Source organism: Manis javanica, chromosome 14, assembly GCF_040802235.1.
Source record: "Manis javanica isolate MJ-LG chromosome 14, MJ_LKY, whole genome shotgun sequence".
In the NCBI taxonomy this organism is placed as follows: Eukaryota; Metazoa; Chordata; class Mammalia; order Pholidota; family Manidae; genus Manis; species Manis javanica.
Window position 1 is genome coordinate 61,500,361 of NC_133169.1, and position 23,121 is coordinate 61,523,481.

Consider the following 23,121-nt stretch of genomic DNA (forward strand, 5'->3'; position numbering starts at 1 on the left):
CAGCTTTAAAAAAAAAAAACACGTGGAATTACCACTTACTGGAGACCTATCAGTAAATATTAAATTCAGTACAGAAACAGCAAAACGTTGTGATTAGTGGCCAATGGAACAAGCTAAAATAAAGTAACTGAAGACTTGAGCAATGAAATGATATTTTCCCACTATATAACCAAAGCACTGGTACATACTCTTCAAAGAGCAGGTACATTTACTTTTAGTAATATAAAGGTTGTCCTACCTCTTCAATTTCCTTATTGAAGCATGGCAAAAAAAGTGTATAAATTATAATAAACTTATACAAATTTACTAAATACCATATATAATACATATATATGGGGGATAATGTAGCCTAGATAGCTAAATGTGGGATAAGAATATCTCTAAAACTGTTTTTAGACACAAAATAAGTATCTGAGATCAAATTAACCACCTCAAAAGAAATGTATAATTATTAATTAAAGGTTAATTTAAATCTTTCCTTTGTATGCTTCTTTATCCATTTCATGTTCATGTGGAATTAACAAATGGCTCTGGAGACTTGAATAATAATCAAAATGTTAAAGCAATTCTAACACAGTTCATAAAATTATGGAAAAATAGCTAAGTGTTGAATGGTCTGGAAAAAAATTGATGAAAAATTATGCATACATGAATGACTCATGGAAAATTTGATTAAATAGATAAATAAAGCATTTTGAATTAATCACCTCTCTGATTTCATTTTTAGCTTGCTGTATTTTATCTGGTTTGTTAGCAACCATCATTTTTGCCTCAATTTCACGTTTTTTGAGCAAAGTAATTTGAGCATCTTCCCATTTTTGCCAGCACTTCATTCGATGGTCAAACACACCCTATAAGTGAATGACATAATGCTATTAAGTGAGAGTTTACACTGAAACACTTTCATAATACTAGAAGTGCTGTAATACCAAAAACAGTAAAACCAAATATTTAAATTATATTCTAATATGCTGAGATACTGAAAATAAACATGCCAATATCAAAGAAAATAAATTTCCATATTCACTTGCTTAAAAACAGAAAAACTGTGTGACTAGATGAAATACAAGAGTTCTGAATAATAATAATTAACAAAATGTATACAATATGCATTTTGTTAGCCTTTGAGGTTTTAAATGTGGATAATACTAAGATTTTAACAGAGTTTTATATTTGAAGAAATATTTAGTAAGAAAATGCTGGTGTCATATCTACACTGGAAATTTTTCTATTAAACAGTATCAGAAGCAGATTTAAGTTTTGGTAGTATATAGAAATTGAAAAAGAAAAATGAGAAAAATCCATTACAGGAAGTAAAGTTAAGTAAAAATGTGGTAAAAGACAATAACAAAGGCAAAGAAGTTAAAAATAAAGGTATAACAAAACACAACAGGAAAAGATAGTCCTATACAAGATGAAAAAGGCAAGGGAATACATGCATCTGGTATACAGAAATGAAGAAATAAGACAAAAAAAACCGTAACAGAAAAGTCAACCAAGTCCACTGATTCTTTCAAGGGGTCTGGCAGAGCAAATGGAGGAGTGAAATGAAGTGGGAACATAGGAGAATAATTATAAATCTCATGAAAAAACTGATGGATAGGATGGGAGAATACAATAATAATAACCCCTTTTCTAGCTTGATGTTGGGGACATGTGCATTTTATTTTAGTATTTACCAACTGAACAAATGAAGCAAGCATTAATAAACTGGGTGAACCTGAAAGCAATAAACCAGAGTTATTTTCACTTATTTCAAGCAAACAGCTTTTTGGAATAACAGTAAATAAATACATGTTCTTACAGGGACCTGCTGAAAAGCAAAGTACATAGCTAGTGTATTTTTAAAATGTAGGCTTTGGAAGAAATTGAATTTGGATTCAAATACAGTTGACCCTTCAACAAATTGGGTTTGAACTGTGCAGGCCCACATATGTGGACTTTTTTCAATAAGTATATTGGAAAATTTTTTTCAAATTTGTGACAATTCGAAAAAACATTCTCTTTTCTCTGGCTTATTTTAAGAATACAGTATGTAATACATGTAACATACAAAATGTGTTAATCACCTGTTTATTATTAGTAAGTCAAGTTATAGGTGGATTTTTCAACTGTGCAAGATGTGGGTTGGGTGCCCCTAATCTCTGTGTTGTTCAAGAGTCAACTGTACCAGCTTTGTCAGTGTATGATCTTAGGCAAATTCATTAAATTTTCTATAAGCCATAGCTCTCCCAAATACAAGAGAGGGAAAATGAGATTTATATTTGTGGCCTAGAAATAAAAGTATGTAGCACAGAGACTTACTTAACCTTGTGGATATTTAATAATTAGTATGCACTCTTATGGATTAATTCTAAAATACATATAAATGTGTTAACTCTAAATTTCTACAAGTGTAAATAACTTAGTAATATTAAAAAAAAGCCATGATTGAACTGCATTTATATCATATATCATATTTCAAAAAGGTGGGCAGTAACATTGAAAACTCCAGAAAAACAGATTCTGGGTAGATTAGTAATTCAAACACCCTATCTCTAAGTACCTAAATCCACTTTGTAGATTTGTTATCTAATTTCTCTTCTAACATTAGGAAGTGAATCTTACTGTCCCCTTTGTCTGTTTTTCTTGTATTTAAAAGACATTTTCCTTAAAACATTTCTTAGTAAAAATTTCCTTTAGCCAAATTAATTTCAGCAAAAATCACAAAAGTAATGCATATAACACAAAGAGATTCAGAAAAAGTTACTATCATTTAAAACAAACAATCCTGGCTGCTTACCTCGTACGTATTCACAAAACCAAAAAGTAATTTAAGATTTTAGGCCTACTCTGTCTTTAGGGAAATAGAACCATATCTGCTCTTCATTTATAAATTTAGCTGTTCAATAGCAATTTACTTACTTAAAATGTGTATCAATATAGGGCAAAAGCTAACCAAAACTTCTTTTAATTTCAATACTTGCTTAAGCTCTTAATATATATCAACTGGTTTTTTTCAGTGATATACTAATTTAAGCTAATTCACAAATGTCCACCTATAGATCAATGGATAAAAATGATGTGGTACATATACACAATGGAGTATCACACAGTCATAAAAATGGATGAAATCTTGCCATTTGTAACAACACAGATGGACTTAGAGGGTATTATACTAAGTGTTATATTACACATCAAGACATAACAGATAAATACCGTATGCTTTCACTTATATATGGAACCTAAAAAAACAAACAAGAACAAACAAACTGAAACAGACTCATAAACAGAGAGAGCAGACTAGTGGTTGCCATTGGTGAGGGGAGGAAAATGGGTGAAGGAGGGAAAATTAGTGAGAATGTTTGGTATCTTGATCTAGGTGAGGGTTACATGAATGTATATACATGTCAAAATGCATCGAACTGTACACTAAGATTGGTGCATTTTTTTATATATACCTTAATATGAAAAATTTGGTCCTTGCCTAATTTATTATCTCATAATGTTCCAGATCCACTGACTGTTTATTGTAGTACAGATGTAGGAGCTATGCTAAAAGTAAGGCTACTAAAGTCTGGTTATTCCAGAAAAAAAATTTATCTGAATTCTCTAAGAACCAACTTCCTCTTCATTTGTTTTCTATCTGTTGTGAATAGAAAATAAAAGAAAAAAACAATCAGAAATTTACTTGATCTAAAAATGTTATCTTAAAAATAATCAAATCATGACTTAACGTGTGCCTTTAAATGTTAAAATGCTAGCCCATTCAAGTGGCATGAACCTCTCTCCAAGAAAGATTTACATTGACATTCACATTGGTCCTGCAACCCCCTACTAATATTAATTTATGGTACACATTTGTATACAAGCTAGTCTGGGTTAGACAAGACTGCCATTGTGAAATGGTCTTCCTGGCCTACCAGGAAATCTGACACTGTAATTTTACTTTAATTAATACTATATTCTAATTTAGTGAATCTAAAAGTATGTCCCTTCCCACCCACCACTTTCTTAAGTCCTGAAAGAATGCTTATTAGTTACAGCCAAACAATGAAACTTTCAAACTCCTTGGAGAACCCATCTACTGATTTTTTGTTTTTTTAAAAATTATTTCATTTTATAAATTAGATTCCCTGTAAGCATTCTTTATGAAGAGCTTTAAGCACTAAAAACACTGAGAACTATTGCCTTTGACTGATTCCTGACGCTGCTCTAGTGGTTCACAGAAAGGCCAGTACATGAGGAAACATGCAATACAGTTGCCACTTAATATGTTAGCTGCAGTATTAGCCAACGTGTGGAGTCCTGGATGCCAGAAACCATGCACTGTACAAAAGAGAAAAGCAGAAGGTTCCTGGATACAAGGCTAGGCCTAGGCAATATGAAATGGGTGAAATTTCTTTCTTTCTTTAGGGCTCTAATTTCTGATGTTCTTAGCTCCCCACTTTGGCTCTACACTCTAATTTCCAAAGTACTCCTAGTTTCAAAATCATTAACAGGAAAGTATTCTCAATATGGTTAAAACAAAGGGCTAAGTAGTATTAAATACATGTTAGAAATAAAGAGGCTAGAAAGCTGGGCAAAGAATAGTTCACAGAAAAAAAGGAAATACAAACGGCTTATCATCTGTAAAGATAGTTAAATTTACACTAAAAAATTAAAACTCATAAAAACATAACTAGGTAGAAGAGCATATATGTTGATGGAAGTACAAAGTATAACCTCTTTAGACAGTAATATGGCAATATTTATTGAAATTTAAAATTCATATACCCTTTGGCCAAACAATTCTACCTTTAGGAATTTTACACCCAAAGAGTTATTATAAAAAAACTTAATATTTATGATTGCACTGGTTAAATAATTCAACCTACATCTATATACTATATGCTGAAATATTACACAGCCATTAAAAGGGATGTTAACATATCTATATATGCTAATATAGAGACTTCTCCAAAATGAACTTGGCTGAAAAAGACAGGCAAAGAACAATTCATACAGTGTGCTCCTTTTTGAAGGTGGAAGAAAGAGATGGAGGGAGGAAGGGAAAAGAGTTGAAAGGAGGCAGTGGGGAGGGGAAGCAGATGACAGTGCAGGAAAGAGAGGGAGAAGGAGACAGTGAGAGACAGAAAGGGAGAGTTTAGCTTCGCACACATGCATAGCTAATTCTATGAAGACACATAAGAATTTAACCAAGGAAAAGAGACTAGAGGTTTTAGGCAGAAGAGAAAATTTACTTTTTGGGGCTGTTAGAATTATTATGAGCATGTATTACTTTCTCATATACAAACAAGTTAGCTTAAAACAAAAAAACAAACCAAAAATAAAGACCACAAAAATTGCCTGGCACCCTATTACATAATTTCTCAACTCCTTTGTGAGGTTGAGTTCCAGTACACCCACCCAATGATAACTAATGTTCATAATACTTCAAATATACCAAAGACCTTAAAGTACCTTCTGAAATGTATGACAAATAAAATAACATTCAGTTCAGCTTAACTGAACATTTGAGATATCTGTAGGATACTAATTTCCCTTAGTTAACTGGACTACTTTACCAAATATTCATCCTTAAACATTACCACTAGATAACACAATTAATTATCTAATCTAGTCCTATCTCACCTATAAATACAAGGTGACTACACATTTCGTTACATACACAGAATGTCAGGTTACAGCTGAAATTCATGCTAAAGCCACTATCAAACATATTGATGCAATAATCAGCTCTAGTTTTGTCTGCTTCTTAATATAGCCTATTATTACAGTAACAGTCCACTAGGTAGTTTCCATTCATGCTAGAATGAGCAAACAAAGGCTGTCAGTTAGTTGCAAACTTGTATATGTAATATAAAGTAAATATGTATTGGTTTTCTTATTTATATTCCTTAGACCTCTTAAAGACATCAATTCTGTGCATTGCACTGTTCAAATCACAGAGGAAGAAAACATTAAGCTATGAATAATCATGTTGAAGCCATTTCTTATGTGGTAGTACAGTATGGAATTTGCAAACTTAAACACATGCCTAAGGGGTAACCAAATTCTTATATGCAAACTACTTTAGTGCAAAGAATGTGAGGAAGACTACACAATGAGGCTTACTTTCACTGCAGCAATGAGACGAATGTAGTCACTAAGTAGTTCTGAAAACATATAAAAGTCAGCAAAAGCTTGTTCTTGATGTAACTGGTCTATCTTCTCCTCAACCTCGGCAAGCTGAGACAGAGCTCTAGATAAAGCAGTATGATCCTCAGAATTACCTAACATGGCAGCACTTTTAGCAAAGGCAGCTGTGTTGGCTGAAAGTTCTGAAATAATAAACATTCAATTTAGTATTCACGAGAACGTTTTGAAATATTGCACTGACTTACTACTTTCTCACTAAATTTTACCTATTAACAAAATCCTCAAATAATATTTTTAAATAATTAACAGAAAGCAACCAACCAGTCGTTAAAATACCTTGGACATAAATGCCAACTGCTCAGAGCTCTACTGAAAATTAAGAAGAAACACTGTCTATATTCCCAGGGGATGATCTATGTCAAATAATTTAATGTAATAATCTGCCTCTTCTGTCTATGCTGAAAAAGACAAGACATATTTTTAATATGGAAGGCATTTGGAACACTTAAAATTGATTTATATTCCATTCTTTACATTTATTTGACATTGAATATAATGTCTATAATTTTTAATGAGAGTATTATTTAGCTAGAAGGAAAATAAGGTAAAACTGTACAAATAATTCACATCTTATTGTGTGTGCAAAAATGCTTAGAAATATTCTATATTTCTAAAAAATGATTTTTGAACATGATCTTTTTAGATACTTCAAACAAAGAAACATAGACATTTACAGGCTGGACACTGCCAAGAACTAACATACATTGCCTGGAAACTGCTTTGTTGCTTTCCATTATAGAAACTTTTCTAAAAGAACCATAAAGCCCATGTATAAGAGAAAATACAAAAGGCAAAAGATGTTATAAACTACTTTCAATAATAAACATGTAAATAGACTGCTGTAATTATTTTATTGAAATGTACTGCTGGTAATGGCACACAGTACTTAAAAAGTATTTTATAAAGTTGATGAAAAGCCCTATATTCTTTAAAAATGAAACAAAACCAAAATACCTCACCATGGAATTAAAAAACTACAACTCAAATTTTTTATGATTTTTTAACAAAATATACTCCCAGATTTTTCAATATGATAGTTCAAAAATGAAGGAAATATTTTAGAGTTTTTGAGGAAATACAAGCACAAATGAAGTATCTTAAAGAAAAATTCCAAATATTAATTTTTGAATCTCATTTGTATTATAATCAGTTACTAAGACATTTTCATTCATTAAATTAGAAATATATTTAACAGTTTGTCAAGTGAACAAGTTTCAATCTAAAATTCAAAACATAAGCTCAGAATTTTCCTACTTCTAAACTAGAAGTTGGATTAAACTAGAATTTTAAAAAATTTAATAACAAATTGAAATAGAGAACATTCTCTTAAACTGTTTTCTCTCTTCTATAACCAGAATATACATTTTAATAAAAGTTAAACAAAATATTTGAATTAACTTTTGCTGTTACACACATAAATTATAAGGTAAACAAACCTTTTCTATGACAGACCAAGGCTTCAACACTGGCATGAAGTTTCCTAAGTTGCTGATCCAGATTTTCAAATTGCTGCTGCTTTTCTTCAAACCACTAAGAAAAAATGAAAAATGGAGCTAATTTAGCCAGAACAAACCACTGTAAATTAGGTTACCAATAGCAAGCTACTTTCCTTGCTTTAAAGCAACAAATTAACCATGTATAACCAACCATGGTGGTCAACTGATGTGGCTGAGAACTAAACTCAATAAGCAAATTAATATCCTATTTTCTACTTGTACAGCTTTAAAATGCAATTGTTGGGCTCATTAATTCATCTCATTATTCAAGTCGAAAAATCAGCTCTTACTGCATCCGATTCATTCATCTTGATTGTCATTTTGTTGACAGCGTCGGCAGCCTTGTTCACCATCCTCAATATTCCTGCTCCACTCAGAGCCTGTGTATTAACTGCTCTAGGCAGCTGGAATTGAATGACAAATAAGGGCAAACAAACTGGTTAAAAGCCTGGAGGTTTAACTGGCACAAAAGAGACTGCCCTCCCCACTCAAAAAAAAGAAAGAAAAAAGAAAAGAGAAAAAGGAGGTTGTTATTTTCTTCACTCTCATGCATTTCGATAGTGAGATCTAATTTCTCAAATACACTACTTGTACAATCTCAAAGGAAAACTTTAAAAAATAGAGTTTCTATTTGCTTTTCTTCTGCAAGTTTACATTTAGATAGAACAACACTCTGTTTGTCAAAATATATTAAGAAATTGCCAACCACTTTAACACTGGACACCTGTTTGCTAGTAAAAATAAGCTCGTTTATAAGACTCAAGAAAGTCTTGAGAAAAATCTCCTTATTTTTTTAGTTAGGACTGTGTGATTTTCAATTTTTTTAAATTCTGGGATTCAAGTAAATTTTTTAAAAATCTCAAATGGTACCAATAAGAACTCCGCGTTGTTAAGAGCCAAAATATGTCAAACATCTCAAATACAACGAGCAACACGGTTATAATTTAAACTCTTTCAAGTTACAAATTTGCATTTCACAAGCTTAATAAGAATTTGCATTTCACAAGCTTAATAAGAATATTAGAATGAAGACATACAAACCCATTCAACTATCTCTAAAATGAGATCTTTAAAATGAATTTACTTCAACATGATGCCTAAGCAACAAATGAGGGCATTCAGAATTAGGCTATTTATAAAACATGTTTTAAACTGATGGCAAATTTTCAAGAAAGGGACTGATCATCCTACAGTTACCAATGCAAAAAAGATATTTTGTCAGTAATTCAGTTTAGTAATTAAAGCTAATTAAAGCACTAGGCAAAAAATGGTTATTGCTTTATGCCATCTATTAATCCAATTTTTACTGAACATCTATTCTTATATAAATTATTAGACTGACAAACATAAATAATGAGAACATGTATGCGATGCAAAAATTTAAAGTAGAAACAATACCTCTGAACTTTCCAAGAACTGCCTTAAGTCAGGATCCTGTAGTAAAGTTGGATGCTTTACTGTTCTTTGAAGATACCTAGATTTAAGAATAATTGCTCTTTATCAGTAGCATCTTATTTTAAATCTTATTTCAACAAAATAATAATAATAATAATAATAATAATAATAATAATAATAATATCAATAATAATTTAAAAACCTAGGTAAAAAGAAGTACTTAGTCTGACTCCTATCATGTAAGTCTGCCTTCACTCTAATTACTTAGAATCTTCAATGGTTTCAAAATAACAGCAATTTAATGATGAAAAAGCCTTTCATTCATCTTCGGAAAAGTTCACAATTATGTAAAAAGAGACATGGCAGGGAATGGGTGTGGCTGTGGGGAGGGGTTACATAAGTCACCAAATTTCTCACTTCAAAGTGTTAGGGCTGTAAAAGTATGTACGAGTTTGTCAAATAATTTTATCTGTGGAAGAGTCAGTATTTTCCCAGTACTTACTCCAGAACCGTAAGAAACATCACTATTTACTCCAATATCTTTTTTATTGCTTTTATCACCAAAATGGAGAAGAATCTATCATTCTTTTTTCTTTATCAGATTTAAATTATCAAATCAGTTTTGGTTCTTATTTGACAAGGACTAAATTTTCTTCACTATTTGGATTTTTGAAGTTTTGCTGTCTTTAATGTCTTCCTATGTGGCACCCACAAAATACAAATAAGAAGTAAAGAGAAACACCATTATTAGATCACTATTAGTCCAACTGTAGTCATTTTCTCCCACTAAAAAAGCTCACATTTCTGCATCCATAATAAATTACCAATCATTCTTTCACAAAAAGAAAAAAATTACTTTTGATTACTTAACTAATCCAATTTTAAATCACTTCCCCAGATTAATGATCACATGTAATAATATTTTAATTATAGTATTTCACCTCATAGTTAACACATCTTTATTCTATTTCTGCAGAATAATTTCTGCAGTAGTCAATTTCTTCTACCTCTCTACAAGACTATAAAATTTATAAAAAATGTGATCACCTTCTCTTAAGTCAAATTTTACATAAGGTTAAAATGACTATTTTACTTCTGCTTAAGTGTCAACTTCTGTTTTTGTGTATTTAAATAAAACATACTATATTAAATTTCATCTTAAGTCATTAGCCTACATAAGTCATTATAACAGAAACAAAGCACTTAATAGATATGTGGAATACAATCTACACTGTGGTTTAAAAATATATTTGCTATCTACATTATCAAGCTAAAAAAAAGATACAGCAGGAACACTAATCCTGTAAGATTAAGAAATGTTGGTATTTTCCCACTGCAATTTTACTTATTATTCTAACACTGAAGTTCTCCAGTACTATTAAGTAAGTTATTTAGCTGTTTAGATTGCAGCCTGCCTGAAGAAGCAGTTTGCATAAGTTGTTCATCTGAGTGCACACAACAGCTGGTAAATAGCAAGCACCAAGATATTTGTAAAATGGACAAGCAGGAAGACAAACATCTAGTGGGCAACCTTTAAGACATAGTCCAGTGTTTCAAACCTAGTTCTATTATACCTAATACTAATAGTTAATTCCAAAGTGAGTTCTGCAGAACATTAGTCTCATGTAGTTTTCCATGAAAAAGATTGGATCACAATCAAGAAAGTATGAAATGTAAAAATTCCTCAATCTTCACATTCATAATGAACAGCAGCATATTAAGTGTTGTGAGAAGTCCTGCAGGAAATGAACCTCGTTTAACTTTGTTAAACCCTATGTTAACAAAACTCAATTGACTTTTTTCCTTTTATCACCCTATCACATACTAGCATTTTGAGTAATCAATTTTGGAAAATGGTATTCCAGAAAAAAACAGTAAAACTTTAATTCTTCTTAAGGTTACATGGATATATCTTAAGGTTACATGGATATAAAGGGCAACTAACCATTAGAAAAAAAGTACTAAGCTTACAAAATGTTAAAATTAAGAATAGAAATATACAATGGATTTGAAATTACTATTTATAAATACCAATTCAGAATTAAAGTCAGAGAGGGCTGTAGGAAGGATAGGATAAAAAACAAAAAGAGGTAAAAGAATGTAGGAAAAAGACTTGAAAAGAGGTATGAGGAGAAACAGAAACACTGAAGGCAGACAGAAATGGAAGACACAATGGAACTGGATGAACATGAAGTATCAGACTGAACAAGAGGCAGTCAGCAGTTGTTCTTCAGATCTGCTCTAAGGAAATGTTACTGATAAACTTAAGAATAGTAACTATGGCTTTCAAGTTCCTACTGACTTACCAAAACAAAAAAAATTAACACAGGATATCATAATGCTTAAGAGGAACAAAGTTAGACATTTTCTCCTGCTTGAAACTCAAACACATGTGCTAACAGTGATGGAATAGAAACGCAGGAAGAGTCTGAGTCTTTGCTGACACTCATTTATTCATTCAATAAATATTTATTGAATATTCACTACATGTCAGTTACTGTTCTGAGTACTCAAAATTCATCAGTGAACAAAAGAGAACAAGATCCCTTCCCTAGTGGAACTTGTGATTTAGTAAGAGCAGATAGACAGTAAACATAAACATATAAATTATGTAGTATGTGACAAGGTGGTAAGTGCTGTGGAAAAAAGAAGGGAGAACTATAGAGTTAATGGGCTCAAGTAAAGCGTGACTGGTGGCAATTTGAATAGGTCACAACACTGGCAATGATCAGAAAAGGCTTCACTGGAAAGGTGGTACTTGAACGTTTGAACTTGGAAGAGGTAAGGGAATTAGCCATACAGATATCTGAGAGCAAAAGTTTTCTAGGCAGTGGGAGGCCACTGAGAAATTCCTAAGATGGGAAAATGCCTGGAATCTTTGAAGAGCAGCAAAAAAAAACGAGTGTTGCTAGAGCAAAGTGATCAAGGGCATACAAGATCAAACAAGTAATAGAGTGAGCAGTACAGGCATGGAAGGTTTTGCAGGCCATTATAAGGACACTGGCTTTTACAGAGTAAAACTGGGAGCAGGGGAAAATATGATCTGATTTATGTTTTCAAAGGATGACTCTGGCTGCTATATCAGAAAACAGTACAGGTGATAGGACGGTAAACAGGGAGATCAATTAGAAGCTCACTGCCATTAAATCAGGCATTTGGACTAGTAGACGCCCAGTGATAAAATGGTTGTATTCCAGATACCAGAAGGAAGCAGCGGGATCTCCCAAATGAATCAGATAATCCTCAGCATCTGCCTACCTACAGACTTCCTGATTTGAAAGAGCGCATTAATTTACACTAATGGCTTAAGCTTTGCCAGTTGGGTTTTTAGGTGCCTGAAATGAACACAATCCTAACTGGTAAGACTTAAATTTTAGAGCTAGAGAACAATGCATTTAAATTAAATAACTTGCCTCAGGTCACACAGGTAGTGTGTAGTAGAACACAGGTTTCAAGAAAAAGGATTCTAAATCCTATATACTATATTGTGCTACTCTGTATTTCTCCATTTGTATTTGTAGTTAAGTGTATCCTTAGCTATGAAATAAACTCAACACGCTGTTAAGGTAAGATGGTGAAGCACTCACAACATCAAGTCAGTGGTCTCAGGGACACTCTTAACAGAAGTAGTTTCTGCTTGCTTTACGGAGTATGGCACAGGGTACCTGGGTTCTGAACCACTTCCTCTCTCTTCCTGTATTTTAATACTGGATGCTTATTCTTTTGTTCAAGAAGTCATCTGGACTAAGTTTAAGAAACAAATATGTAAATGAGTATCACAGCATATTCAGAGAAATACTTCCTTGACCCATCAGATCCAACTAGGTTGGTTACCCCACAAATACACCTGTAATACTGTTCAAATTTTAAGAACTGCCACAAAAAAATCACTTTAGAAAAAGCAGGCCAGTTCCTTTACTTCTAGAGCTTTACACCTATATTTTCTTTAGTAACCTTTTCTAATACAAAATGAACTTTTCCCTCATACTCCATTTTCTTTTTTTCACTACTGTAAATTCCACTAAGGTAGCTCTTAAGTAACATTTATCAGTAAAGAAACATATATACACGAGGCCAGGTTTCAATATCTCCTTAAAACTCTCAATGCTCCATAATGCAAGATGGTATGGCAAGTACTAGGCAGTGCATTCAAGTTACAAGAAAGGTGAATGCATAATCAAATGATATGTCCTTGGCACAATAAATCTTCATTAAGCTCCTTATCAAGCATGCCATCTGAAATGTTTCAAGTTTACTCATAGAAAAATAAGACCTGAAAGCTCTCTCAAAGGGTCATGGTTACACTTCCAGGAAGAACTAACTGAAATCAAGGCAGAGCATTATCTACCTTTGTTCTTATACATACTCAGTCTATGACCTCTTTCACAACAGAATCAATTCTAATACCTAACCTAAACTTCTCGTGATGCAATTTAAGTCCTTTTCCAAAGTAACTGCAGATTCTCACAGACATAATCTCATCTTTCAAGTCTTCTCTAATACAAAATTTAAAACTGCACATTACTTTGCAAGCTGTTCAAACCTGACTTTACTATGGCATTTTCTTAAAATTTAAACACTTTATTACTAAAACCCAGAAATAAGTCACCTTAAATATAGTTTAAAAAAGTAATCTGTACCCTGGAGATATACACTATTCTCTAAAATCTGTCCTACCCTGATTTTAAGCCAGAAGAGAAAACAAAACAAATATGCAAATTTAATTATAATAAAATAATCTTCAATTAACAAATTAACATTTCTTAAGATAACAACAACAAAAAAACCCCTCTAAGGCCAATATTACTCTAATACCAAAACCAGGCAAAGACACCACAAAAAAAGAAAATTACAGACCAATATCCCTGATGAACATAGATGTAAAAGTACTCAACAAAATATTAGCAAACCAAATTCAAAAATACATCATGATCAAGTGGGATTCATCCCAGGGATGCAAGGAAAAATTTATCATCATCCACCACATCAACAAAAAGAAGGACAAAAACCACATGACCATCTCCATAGATGCGGAAAAAGCATTAGACAAAATTCAACATCCATTCATCATAAAAACTCTCAACAGAATGGGTATAGAGGGCAAGTACCTCAATATAATAAAGGCCATACATATATTACAAACCCACAGCCAACATGATACTTAACAGCGAGAAGCTGAAAGCTTATCCTTTAAGATCGGGAACAAGACAAGGATGCCCACTCTCCCTACTGTTATTCAACATAGTTCTGGAGGTCCTAGCCACGGCAGTAAAACAACACAAAGAAATAAAAGGCATCCAGATTGGTGAGGAAGAACTCAAACTGTCACTGTTTGCAGATCACATGATATTGTATATAAAAAACCCTAAAGAATCCACTCCAAAACTACTCGATCTAATATCTGAATTCAGCAAAGTTGTGGGATACAAAATTAATGGACAGAAATCTGTTGCATTCCTATACACCAACAATGAACTAGCAGAAAGAGAAATCAGGAAAACAATTCCATTCACACCTGCATCAAAAAGAGTAAAATATCTAGGAATAAACCTAACCAAGGAAGTGAAAGACCTATATTCTGAAAACTACAAGACTCATGAGAGAAATTAAAGAAGATACCAATAAATGGAAATACATCCTGTGCTCATGGATAGGAAGATTTAATACTGTCAAAATGGCCATCTTACCTAAAGCAATCTACAGATTCAGTGCAATCCCTATCAAAATATCAAAAGCATTCTTCATTGAACTAGTGTAAATAGTTCTACAGTTCATATAGAACCACAAAAGACCCCGAATAGCCAAAGCAATCCTGAGAAGGAAGAATAAAGCTGGGGGGATTATACTCTCTGACTTCAAGTTCTACTACAAAGCCACAGTAATCAAGACAATTTGGTACTGGCACAAGAACTGACCCACAGACCAATGGAACAGAATATAGACCCCAGATATAAACCCAAAAATGTATGGTCAATTAATATATGATAAAGGAGCCATGGCTATACAATGGAGAAATGACAGCCTCTTCAACAGCTGGTGTTGGCAAAACTGGACAGCTACATGTAAGAGAATGAAACAGGATTGGCTAACCCTATACACAAAAGTAAACTCAAAATGGATCAAAGACCTGAATGTAAGTCATGAAACCATAAAACTCTTAGAAAAAAACAGAGGCAAAAATCTCTTGGACATAAACATGAGCAACTTCTTCATGAACATATCTCCCCGGGCAAGGGAAACAAAAGCAAAATGAACAAGTGGGACTGTATCAAACTAAAAACCTTCTGTACAGCAAAGGACACCATCAGTAGAACAAAAAGACATCCTACAGTATGGAAGAATATATTCATAAATGACATATCCGATAAAGGGTTGACATCCAAATTATATAAAGAGCTCATGCACCTCAACAAACAAAAAACAAATAAGCCAATTAAAAAATGAGCAGAGGAGCTGAACAGACACTTCTACAAAGAAGAAATTCAGATGGCCAACAGACACATGAAAAGATGCTCCACATCACTAATCATCAGAGAAATGCAAATTAAAACCACAATAAGATACCACCTCACACCGTTAGGATGGCCAACATCCAAAAGACAAACAACAACAAATGTTGGCAAGGATGTGGAGAAAGGGGAACCCTCCAACACTGCTGGTGGGACTGCAAATTAGTTCAACCATTGTGGAAAGCAGTATGGAGGTTCCTCAAAACACTCAAAACAGAAATACCATTTGACCCAGGGTTTCCACTCCTAGGAATTTACTCTAAGAATGCAGGAGCCCAGTTTGAAAAAGACACATGCACCCCTATGTTTATCACAGCACTATTTACAATAGCCAAGAAATAGAAACAACCTAAGTGTCCACCAATAGATGAATGAATAAATGAGGTGGTACATATTCACAATGGAGTATTATTCAGCCATAAGAAGAAAACAAATCCTACTATTTGCAATTACATGGATGGAGCTAGAGGGTATTATGATCAGTGAAATAAGCCAGGCAGAGAAAGACAAGCATCGAATGATTTCAGTCATCTGTGGAGTATAAGAACAAAGAAAAAACTGAAGGAACAAAAAGCAGCAGAATCAGAGAACCCACAAACGGACTAACAAGTTACCAAAGGGAAAGGGATTAAGGAGGATGGGTGGGAAGGGAGGGATAAGGGGGGAAAAGGGGCAATACAATTAACACGTATAATGTGGGTGGGGGGACACAGGGAAGACAGTATAATACAGAGAAGACAAGTAGTGATTCTACAGCATGTTACTCCACTGATGGACAGTGACTGTAATGGGCTATGTGGTGGGGACTTGATAATAGGGAGAATCTAGTAACCATTATGTTGTCCATGTAATTGTACATTAATGATTGCAAAAAAATAAATAAATAAAACCCTGTTTAGTCAGAAAATGTTTTAAGTCTAAGTAATTGCTAACTTATTTTCTAAAAGTTGAGCTCTGAGTTTCAGATTTGTTTTCTCACATTTTCAGCACAGCAGGGAAGGAACAGATTCTGGGAGTGAGGTTTCTCCTATCCATTCCCCTTTTAGTCTGCCACAATGAAGACAAGTCTTCAAAACTATAGGAAATGTGTTGAGTCAAGTGCTCTAAAGGAAGCAGAGCATATGTATCAGCCTTTAAGTATACAGTCAACTAAAGCAATGTCTAATACTTTTTCGAACACTCAGAAGTGTAAAAAATTATATAAGAGTAAAGGTAGAGAAGACAAACCTATTCACTGTATTTAATTAAGTTCTTACTTAACACTGTTCAAGTAATAATTCAAAGTGAAGTTTAATTTAGATGAACTATAATTAACCAAATTATCCAACATAGCACACGAATGTGGATATAACTTCCTAAAAACCTAAATAATACATAGGAGGTATTATTTTTATCCAAATATTTCTACTAACTCTTTCCCCCATTCACAAGTTTCATGTTTTCTTTTTTAAGCTTGGCAGTTTCCTAATTCTCTTGCTGATCACAGCTATAATTCTATACCCAACTAATTCCTAACTATATTCCATCTTGAAACATGATACAAAAATAGGTGTTATGTTGTTAGACTATTAATGAGGATTAATAAAAACAGAGTAAATATGTGGTGTTGAAATAACAATTCTGTATGCTGTTGAAAGAAGCATTTTCTTTAAGTCTGGAAGCAATCAATGAGAGTCACAAGTGGTACTTTGAAAAAATTTATTGAAATACAGTTGTGCCATTAATGGTATTAGGCTCACATTACGGAAGTAAAAACATGACAGCATTATAAAGCACAGCTGTCTAGTGTTACCTTTCAAGGGCTGCTCTCCGTTTTTCTACGAACTCAGTGGATGATGAATCTTCTTTACCCACTTTCACTTTGGTCATGCCTTTGAAAAAATTAAATGAGATTCATGATGATTTGACATTATTATAGAACAGTCCTTTCTAATTATTTTGGCATAATTTGAAATACTTTAAATTTGAACTTGACAAAAAAGCTCCTAAACTTATAACTAGAATTATACTTTTGAGAAATTAAAACTCATGATATATTAATATCTCTACTTGATAAAAACTTAGAAGAACAAATAAAGCAGAGGCTGAGCACTGACTTGGATCCTTATCTGTTACATAATACACTCCTGATAAATTAAAATGTATTTGCATTTCAATATGCATAATGGTATTCAAATTAGTCAATTTAAGTGCAATATTTTCATTTCTTATGACCAACAATTAAGGTTCTTTACTTTGAGGACTAGAAAAATAAAAGTAAGTGTAATCCGTAAGTTTGCTACCTATTTTACTTATTGCTATTTCTAAAAACATGTTCTTACTTATTTATAATAGGTGGTTTTATAACAGTTGAAATAACAAGCTCTTTCACAGAGACATTTAGAACTCTTCAAATTTAAAAAATAAAAATCACGTTAATCATTTCTGTATTGGCAATTTCAATCTTAACACTAATACATCACATGAAGATTTTTCTTTCTGTCCATGCTCTTTTTCTTTTCAAAAATCAATTCTGTAGAAGATCCATACTACAAAATAGAAGAACCTTGAAAATAGTATGTTAAGTCAAAGAAGCTTGTCATAAAGGATCATAAATTATATGATTCCCTTATAAGACTGTCCAGAACAGGCAAATCTACAGAGAAAGGAAAGTAAGTTAGTGATTGCCTAGAGCTGGGGGGTTGGGGAAATTTAAGAGGATGGTTGAGGGGTAATAAAATATTTCATTTTGTGATGATGTACGCACAATTCTGAATACATTAAAAGTCACTGAATTACACATTTTAAATGGATGAATTATGTGGCATGTGAATTATATCTCAATAAAGTCATTAAAAATGGATTACATAAAAGCAAGTCATTCTTATTCACGTTGGTACAACTTGTGAATAAGTAAGTATTACCTATGAATGTTTTGTTTAACAGAACTCCTTTGAAATACATTAGTTTGAAAAGAAAAAAAAAACCCTAGAACTACCTACCCTGAATGGAGTACTAGATGTGGAATACTGATTATTTCACATACTCTGTTTCCCTGAAATATCTTACTACCCTGTAAGCTTTTTTTTCTGTCAAGAATATTCTACTTATGCTACTTCTTAGAAGTAACAGCTATGGACCATTATGGTAAATTAAAACCTTACTCTTAAACTGCATTACATGTTGTTGCCTCAAATCCTTTCTGGAATAAATTGTAGTATACAAATAAATAATTTTAAAACAATTTAATCCACCTTAAATGTGTATTAGACAATTCTACAATAATATAGCTTTGTATTATTTTTATGAAGTGAAGTTATTTTTTTTGGTAGAAAGTAAAAGAAGCCATAATTGTTTGAAAAAAATCATACCAAAATTAGAAGCAGAATAGGATAATGGTTAAGAGTACAAGCTCTGGAGTAGGATGACTGCACTCAAAGCTCAGCTCTGCCTCTCAATAGCTGTATGACATGGGTCATGTTACAGAACCTTGATGAACCTTACCTTCCTTACCTATTAAATAAGGACAATGATAAGTTAACCTCAAAGTTGTGAGGATTAACTGAGAGAATGCACATAAATTATTTAGCACAGTGCCTTAGCACACTAAGCACTCAATAAATGTTACTTATTCCTGTAACTTAATTGATAGTCTTAGAATATAATAGGCTATCCTGGACATATATACAGATAATTTGAACATAACTATATCACTGGCCCCTACTATCCTTCAAAGGCCGTGAGAATAAATATCAGAAAAGGATGCTCTTAGGATTTAGTTTCCTATTTCTATTTTGAAGGTAAATGTGCTATTATTGTATTGCAACAATTTGTAGAAGGTTGAAGGTTTCTAAGGCAAAACATTAGTTTGAAACATAGTGAACTTGGATATGAAAATTTAGTTTTTAAATCTGTCTTTGGGTCAATATTTAAGGACTAGAAGCATATCTAGCTATCAAAATGAGAAAAATGATTTGTTTTTCCTCTTTGGGTATATAAAAACAACTGCACAACTTAAAGTTAAAAGAAAAAAGGATATTAATAATAAATAATTTATGATAAATGAAACTCAAGTACAATGTCAAAAGTTAACAGAGCAATAGATTACAGAAGAGAGAAATAAGATTATTAACTAGATCAGCAGTTCTCAAAGTATGGTCAGAATACCTGGAAGGTTTCCGAGACTCCTTTACGGGGTTAGGAGAAGGTGTGTGTAAAAAACAGTTAATAATACTAAGCTATATTTTTCTTTTTTACTATCATTCTTTTATCAGAGCTTAGTGGCTTTACAAAGCTTATTTGATGTGTTGTATCACAACAGATGAGCGCAGGAGGAGAATGAAAGTACAGCTAGCTATCTTCTTTAAGCCAGAAATTAAGAGACTTACAAAAATGTAAAAAATAAAACAAAAAACCACAAACTACTCTTATTATTGAATTCTTTTTGTCTAATAAAGTTATTTTGCACAAAAATTTTATTTAACAGGTATGAGGTTATTGCTATTTTTAAATGAATTGTAAATACAATTTAAAAAAATTCTCACACAATAAATATCAATAGCTACAGCCCAACAAAAGCAGAAGTTCTTTAAGGTTCTTAATAAATTTGAATCATGAATCATGTGAAGGGTCTTGAGTCCATGAAGTTGAAGAACCACACAATCTGATTTCTGAATTAAAAAAGGAAGTCTATACCAAATCCATTTAAATATATCAGGTTTCAAAATCATTAAAAAAAAAATCAATGAAATTACTTTCCAACAAAATGTTTAAAAAAGCGAAACCAGTAACTTAAAGATCAGCAAAATTCACTTTAAATATTTTTCAGGATAATAATATTATGCATAAAGGAAAATAAAAGTAAATAAAAACCTATGATTAAAAGGACTGAAATTAAGTGCTACTAAATATTAAGAGATGAGAGAGGTCTTTAAATGTTGGAACAGTGGCGATTCTTCTCTTTTATAGCTTTTTTGCACACTCTCAACTCAGCCTTTACTACTTGCAAAAGTAGAAATGTTTTTACATGTTAAATCAAGGTATGAAATAAACTAAGAGTGCTTATATTGCTACAGTAAGACCAAGGCTATATCAATCTTCTTTTTGGACAATGAATAGCTGAAAGCCAAACACTTCCATCCCTTAGAAAAATGTTAATATGCTAATATTAAATGTCCTTTGAGTGTTACTCTAATGGTACTCTAAATGGAACCTAAAATGTTGGAGTTTTCAACTGCTTGCAACTTCACAAACTGTGACCCAATATTTAACATCATCATTTTACATAAATCAAAATCCACAGGTGTTAGAAAATAAAACTATTAGTTTATACATTCTTGAGTTGATGAATGATTGTCATAACTGGAATATTTAAGTTCAGTATCTCTGGACATTATGAGATGTCATAATAGAGAATGACCAAGGAATCCTTAATTTCTATTGTTAGAACTGAACAGCTAACAAAAATTCTTTATGATTCATACTTACCTACTATACTCTTTTCTGGAGCTGGTGGCACAATATAACCGACATGTAAATACTTGCTTGCTAACTTGCTATGCAAACCAAGAAAGTCACTGAATCTTCTTTTAACTGAAAATTCACTCTTACTGAACATGGGAAGAGAAGTCTACAAGTGAAGAAGAGGTGTATTTCAAACTTTGAGTATTAAGAAATTATTGTTTAATTACTTAAATAATTAAAAGGGCAAGGGACACCTCCACTTACATCTCACTGCCACATCAAATTTGTATTTTCCCCTGCTAGAACATAAGGTCCATGAGAGAAGGGCACTTGTCTGTACCGTTTACTACTATACCCCAATGCTTGGAATGGAGCCTGACTCCATGGTTAGTGTTTAAGAAACCTGTTCAGTGAATTAACAAATCTTACCATGTCCACACTGTGTTCCTCCCCTTGTGCTGCCTTTTCTCTGGGATCACTCTGACAACCAGTGTTACTCTAGTCAGTATGTTAGGCACCCCTTCTTCCTTACATCCAAGCCCTACTGATTCTACCTCCTACACAACTCAAGAAACCACTTATTTTGCTCCACACTAGAATAATTTCTTTAGTACAAAGTATACTTCTCACAGTTAGGACTGCTGCAGACCCACTCTCTCTCTTTTAAGAACGGAAGTTCTACAATTCTTTAAGAATTGCAATGACCTTTTAATTAGAAATCCTGACCTCTATTTTAACCCTTCCAATTCATACTGAATCAGAAAGATCTACTTTCTAAAATAAAAATCTAATTGTGCCACACTCTTGTTTGAACGTCTTCAATAGTTCTCCACTATATTCAGGAGGAAGCCTGGACTCTAATACAGGGAGGTTTACTGCTGAACAATTCAATCAGGTTTCACTTATTGCAGATCCTGAGAGGCACAATGCTTTCTTGACTTCTTGTTTTAACACAAATCCCTTTGACTGGATCAAGCATTCTTCTCTTTCTCCACCCCCCATCACTTCTCCTACCCTTGTCTTGAGTAGTCCCTTCCTGCATATTCTCACAGAACAGTACCTAGCAAACCACTCACAACTCACTGCAACTACTTACTTCAATCTTTGGTGGATGGTAACCTCTATAAAGACAGGGATCACTTACACCTTAACCACTATCATATCCTCATCTTAAACATACTGAGGACTTAGTATTTTTTAAAGGCGCAAAATGCTTACCTTTGTTGTTACTCTATATGCCATGTAAGCATTCATGCCATCACCTATGAGAAAAGTCAAACCATACTATTAAAAACAGCAACCTTAACCACACACACAAAGGTAACTAACTATGTGAGGTGATATGTTGATCGACTTGATTGTGGCAATCATACATATGTTACATCATCACATTGTATATCCTAAATATATACAGTTTTTGTCTGTCAATTATATATGAATAGAGCTAGGAAAAAATAAAGCCCAAAACCCCTACAAGCTTAAAAATAAAAGTGCCATTTTAATACTGTAATAATGCATTTTGCAAAGATAAACAGCACATTAACCACCAGGCTAGTTGGCAAAAAGAAGTATAAAATAAAATATTGACTCACCAACTTTCTCTGGATCTGATACACCAATTTCAAAAACATCTCCATTTGCTTCTTCTTCAATCTAGAAAAGATATTTATCAAAGATTCCAATTTATACAATTGTAAGACTAATAACTGTAATTTTTGCCATCTATCTTTCATTAGGGTCACTGTCACATCAAACAATTTAAAAAGCCATTCAGCACTCCATTTCTGAAAAACAATAAAAAGCTTTAATATTTCCTTGTCCTTGGAACAGCTCCCACTGAGGGAAAAAAAAAGCTTTCATATTTCCTATGTAAAAAAAACACACATACAAAGAAGAGGAAAAGAATCAAGAATCATTTGGAGAAGTAACAGAAAATCTTTGTCTTTATAATTCCTCAGATGTAACAAGTTTGTCTTCTGTTAGAATTCTGTAGAATTTTTTGTCCTATATACTGAACCTACAGATTCAGATTATTAAACTCATTAACTAACCTTAATTAATTTTAGCATCTTTCAAAGTTTTATCTATACTCTTAACAA

General features: G+C 32.7%; 1 protein-coding gene across 2 annotated transcripts in view; it reads right to left on the reverse strand.

The window, feature by feature from the left end:
• The window catches only part of SNX2 (sorting nexin 2), a 47,904-nt gene that overhangs the window by 2,135 nt on the left and 22,648 nt on the right, over positions 1-23,121 (reverse strand). Inside the window, exons 4-12 of one of the 2 annotated variants that reach the window (XM_017658179.3) lie at positions 22,615-22,675; positions 22,241-22,284; positions 21,047-21,188; positions 17,373-17,451; positions 9,075-9,150; positions 7,967-8,080; positions 7,617-7,710; positions 6,097-6,302; positions 708-851 (exon numbers count right to left, since the gene is read on the reverse strand). In XM_017658179.3, coding sequence (XP_017513668.1) covers positions 708-851; positions 6,097-6,302; positions 7,617-7,710; positions 7,967-8,080; positions 9,075-9,150; positions 17,373-17,451; positions 21,047-21,188; positions 22,241-22,284; positions 22,615-22,675 — 960 coding nt within the window. The remainder of the gene's footprint in view (positions 1-707; positions 852-6,096; positions 6,303-7,616; positions 7,711-7,966; positions 8,081-9,074; positions 9,151-17,372; positions 17,452-21,046; positions 21,189-22,240; positions 22,285-22,614; positions 22,676-23,121) is intronic. The other variant, XM_037005223.2, reaches the window with a different exon arrangement.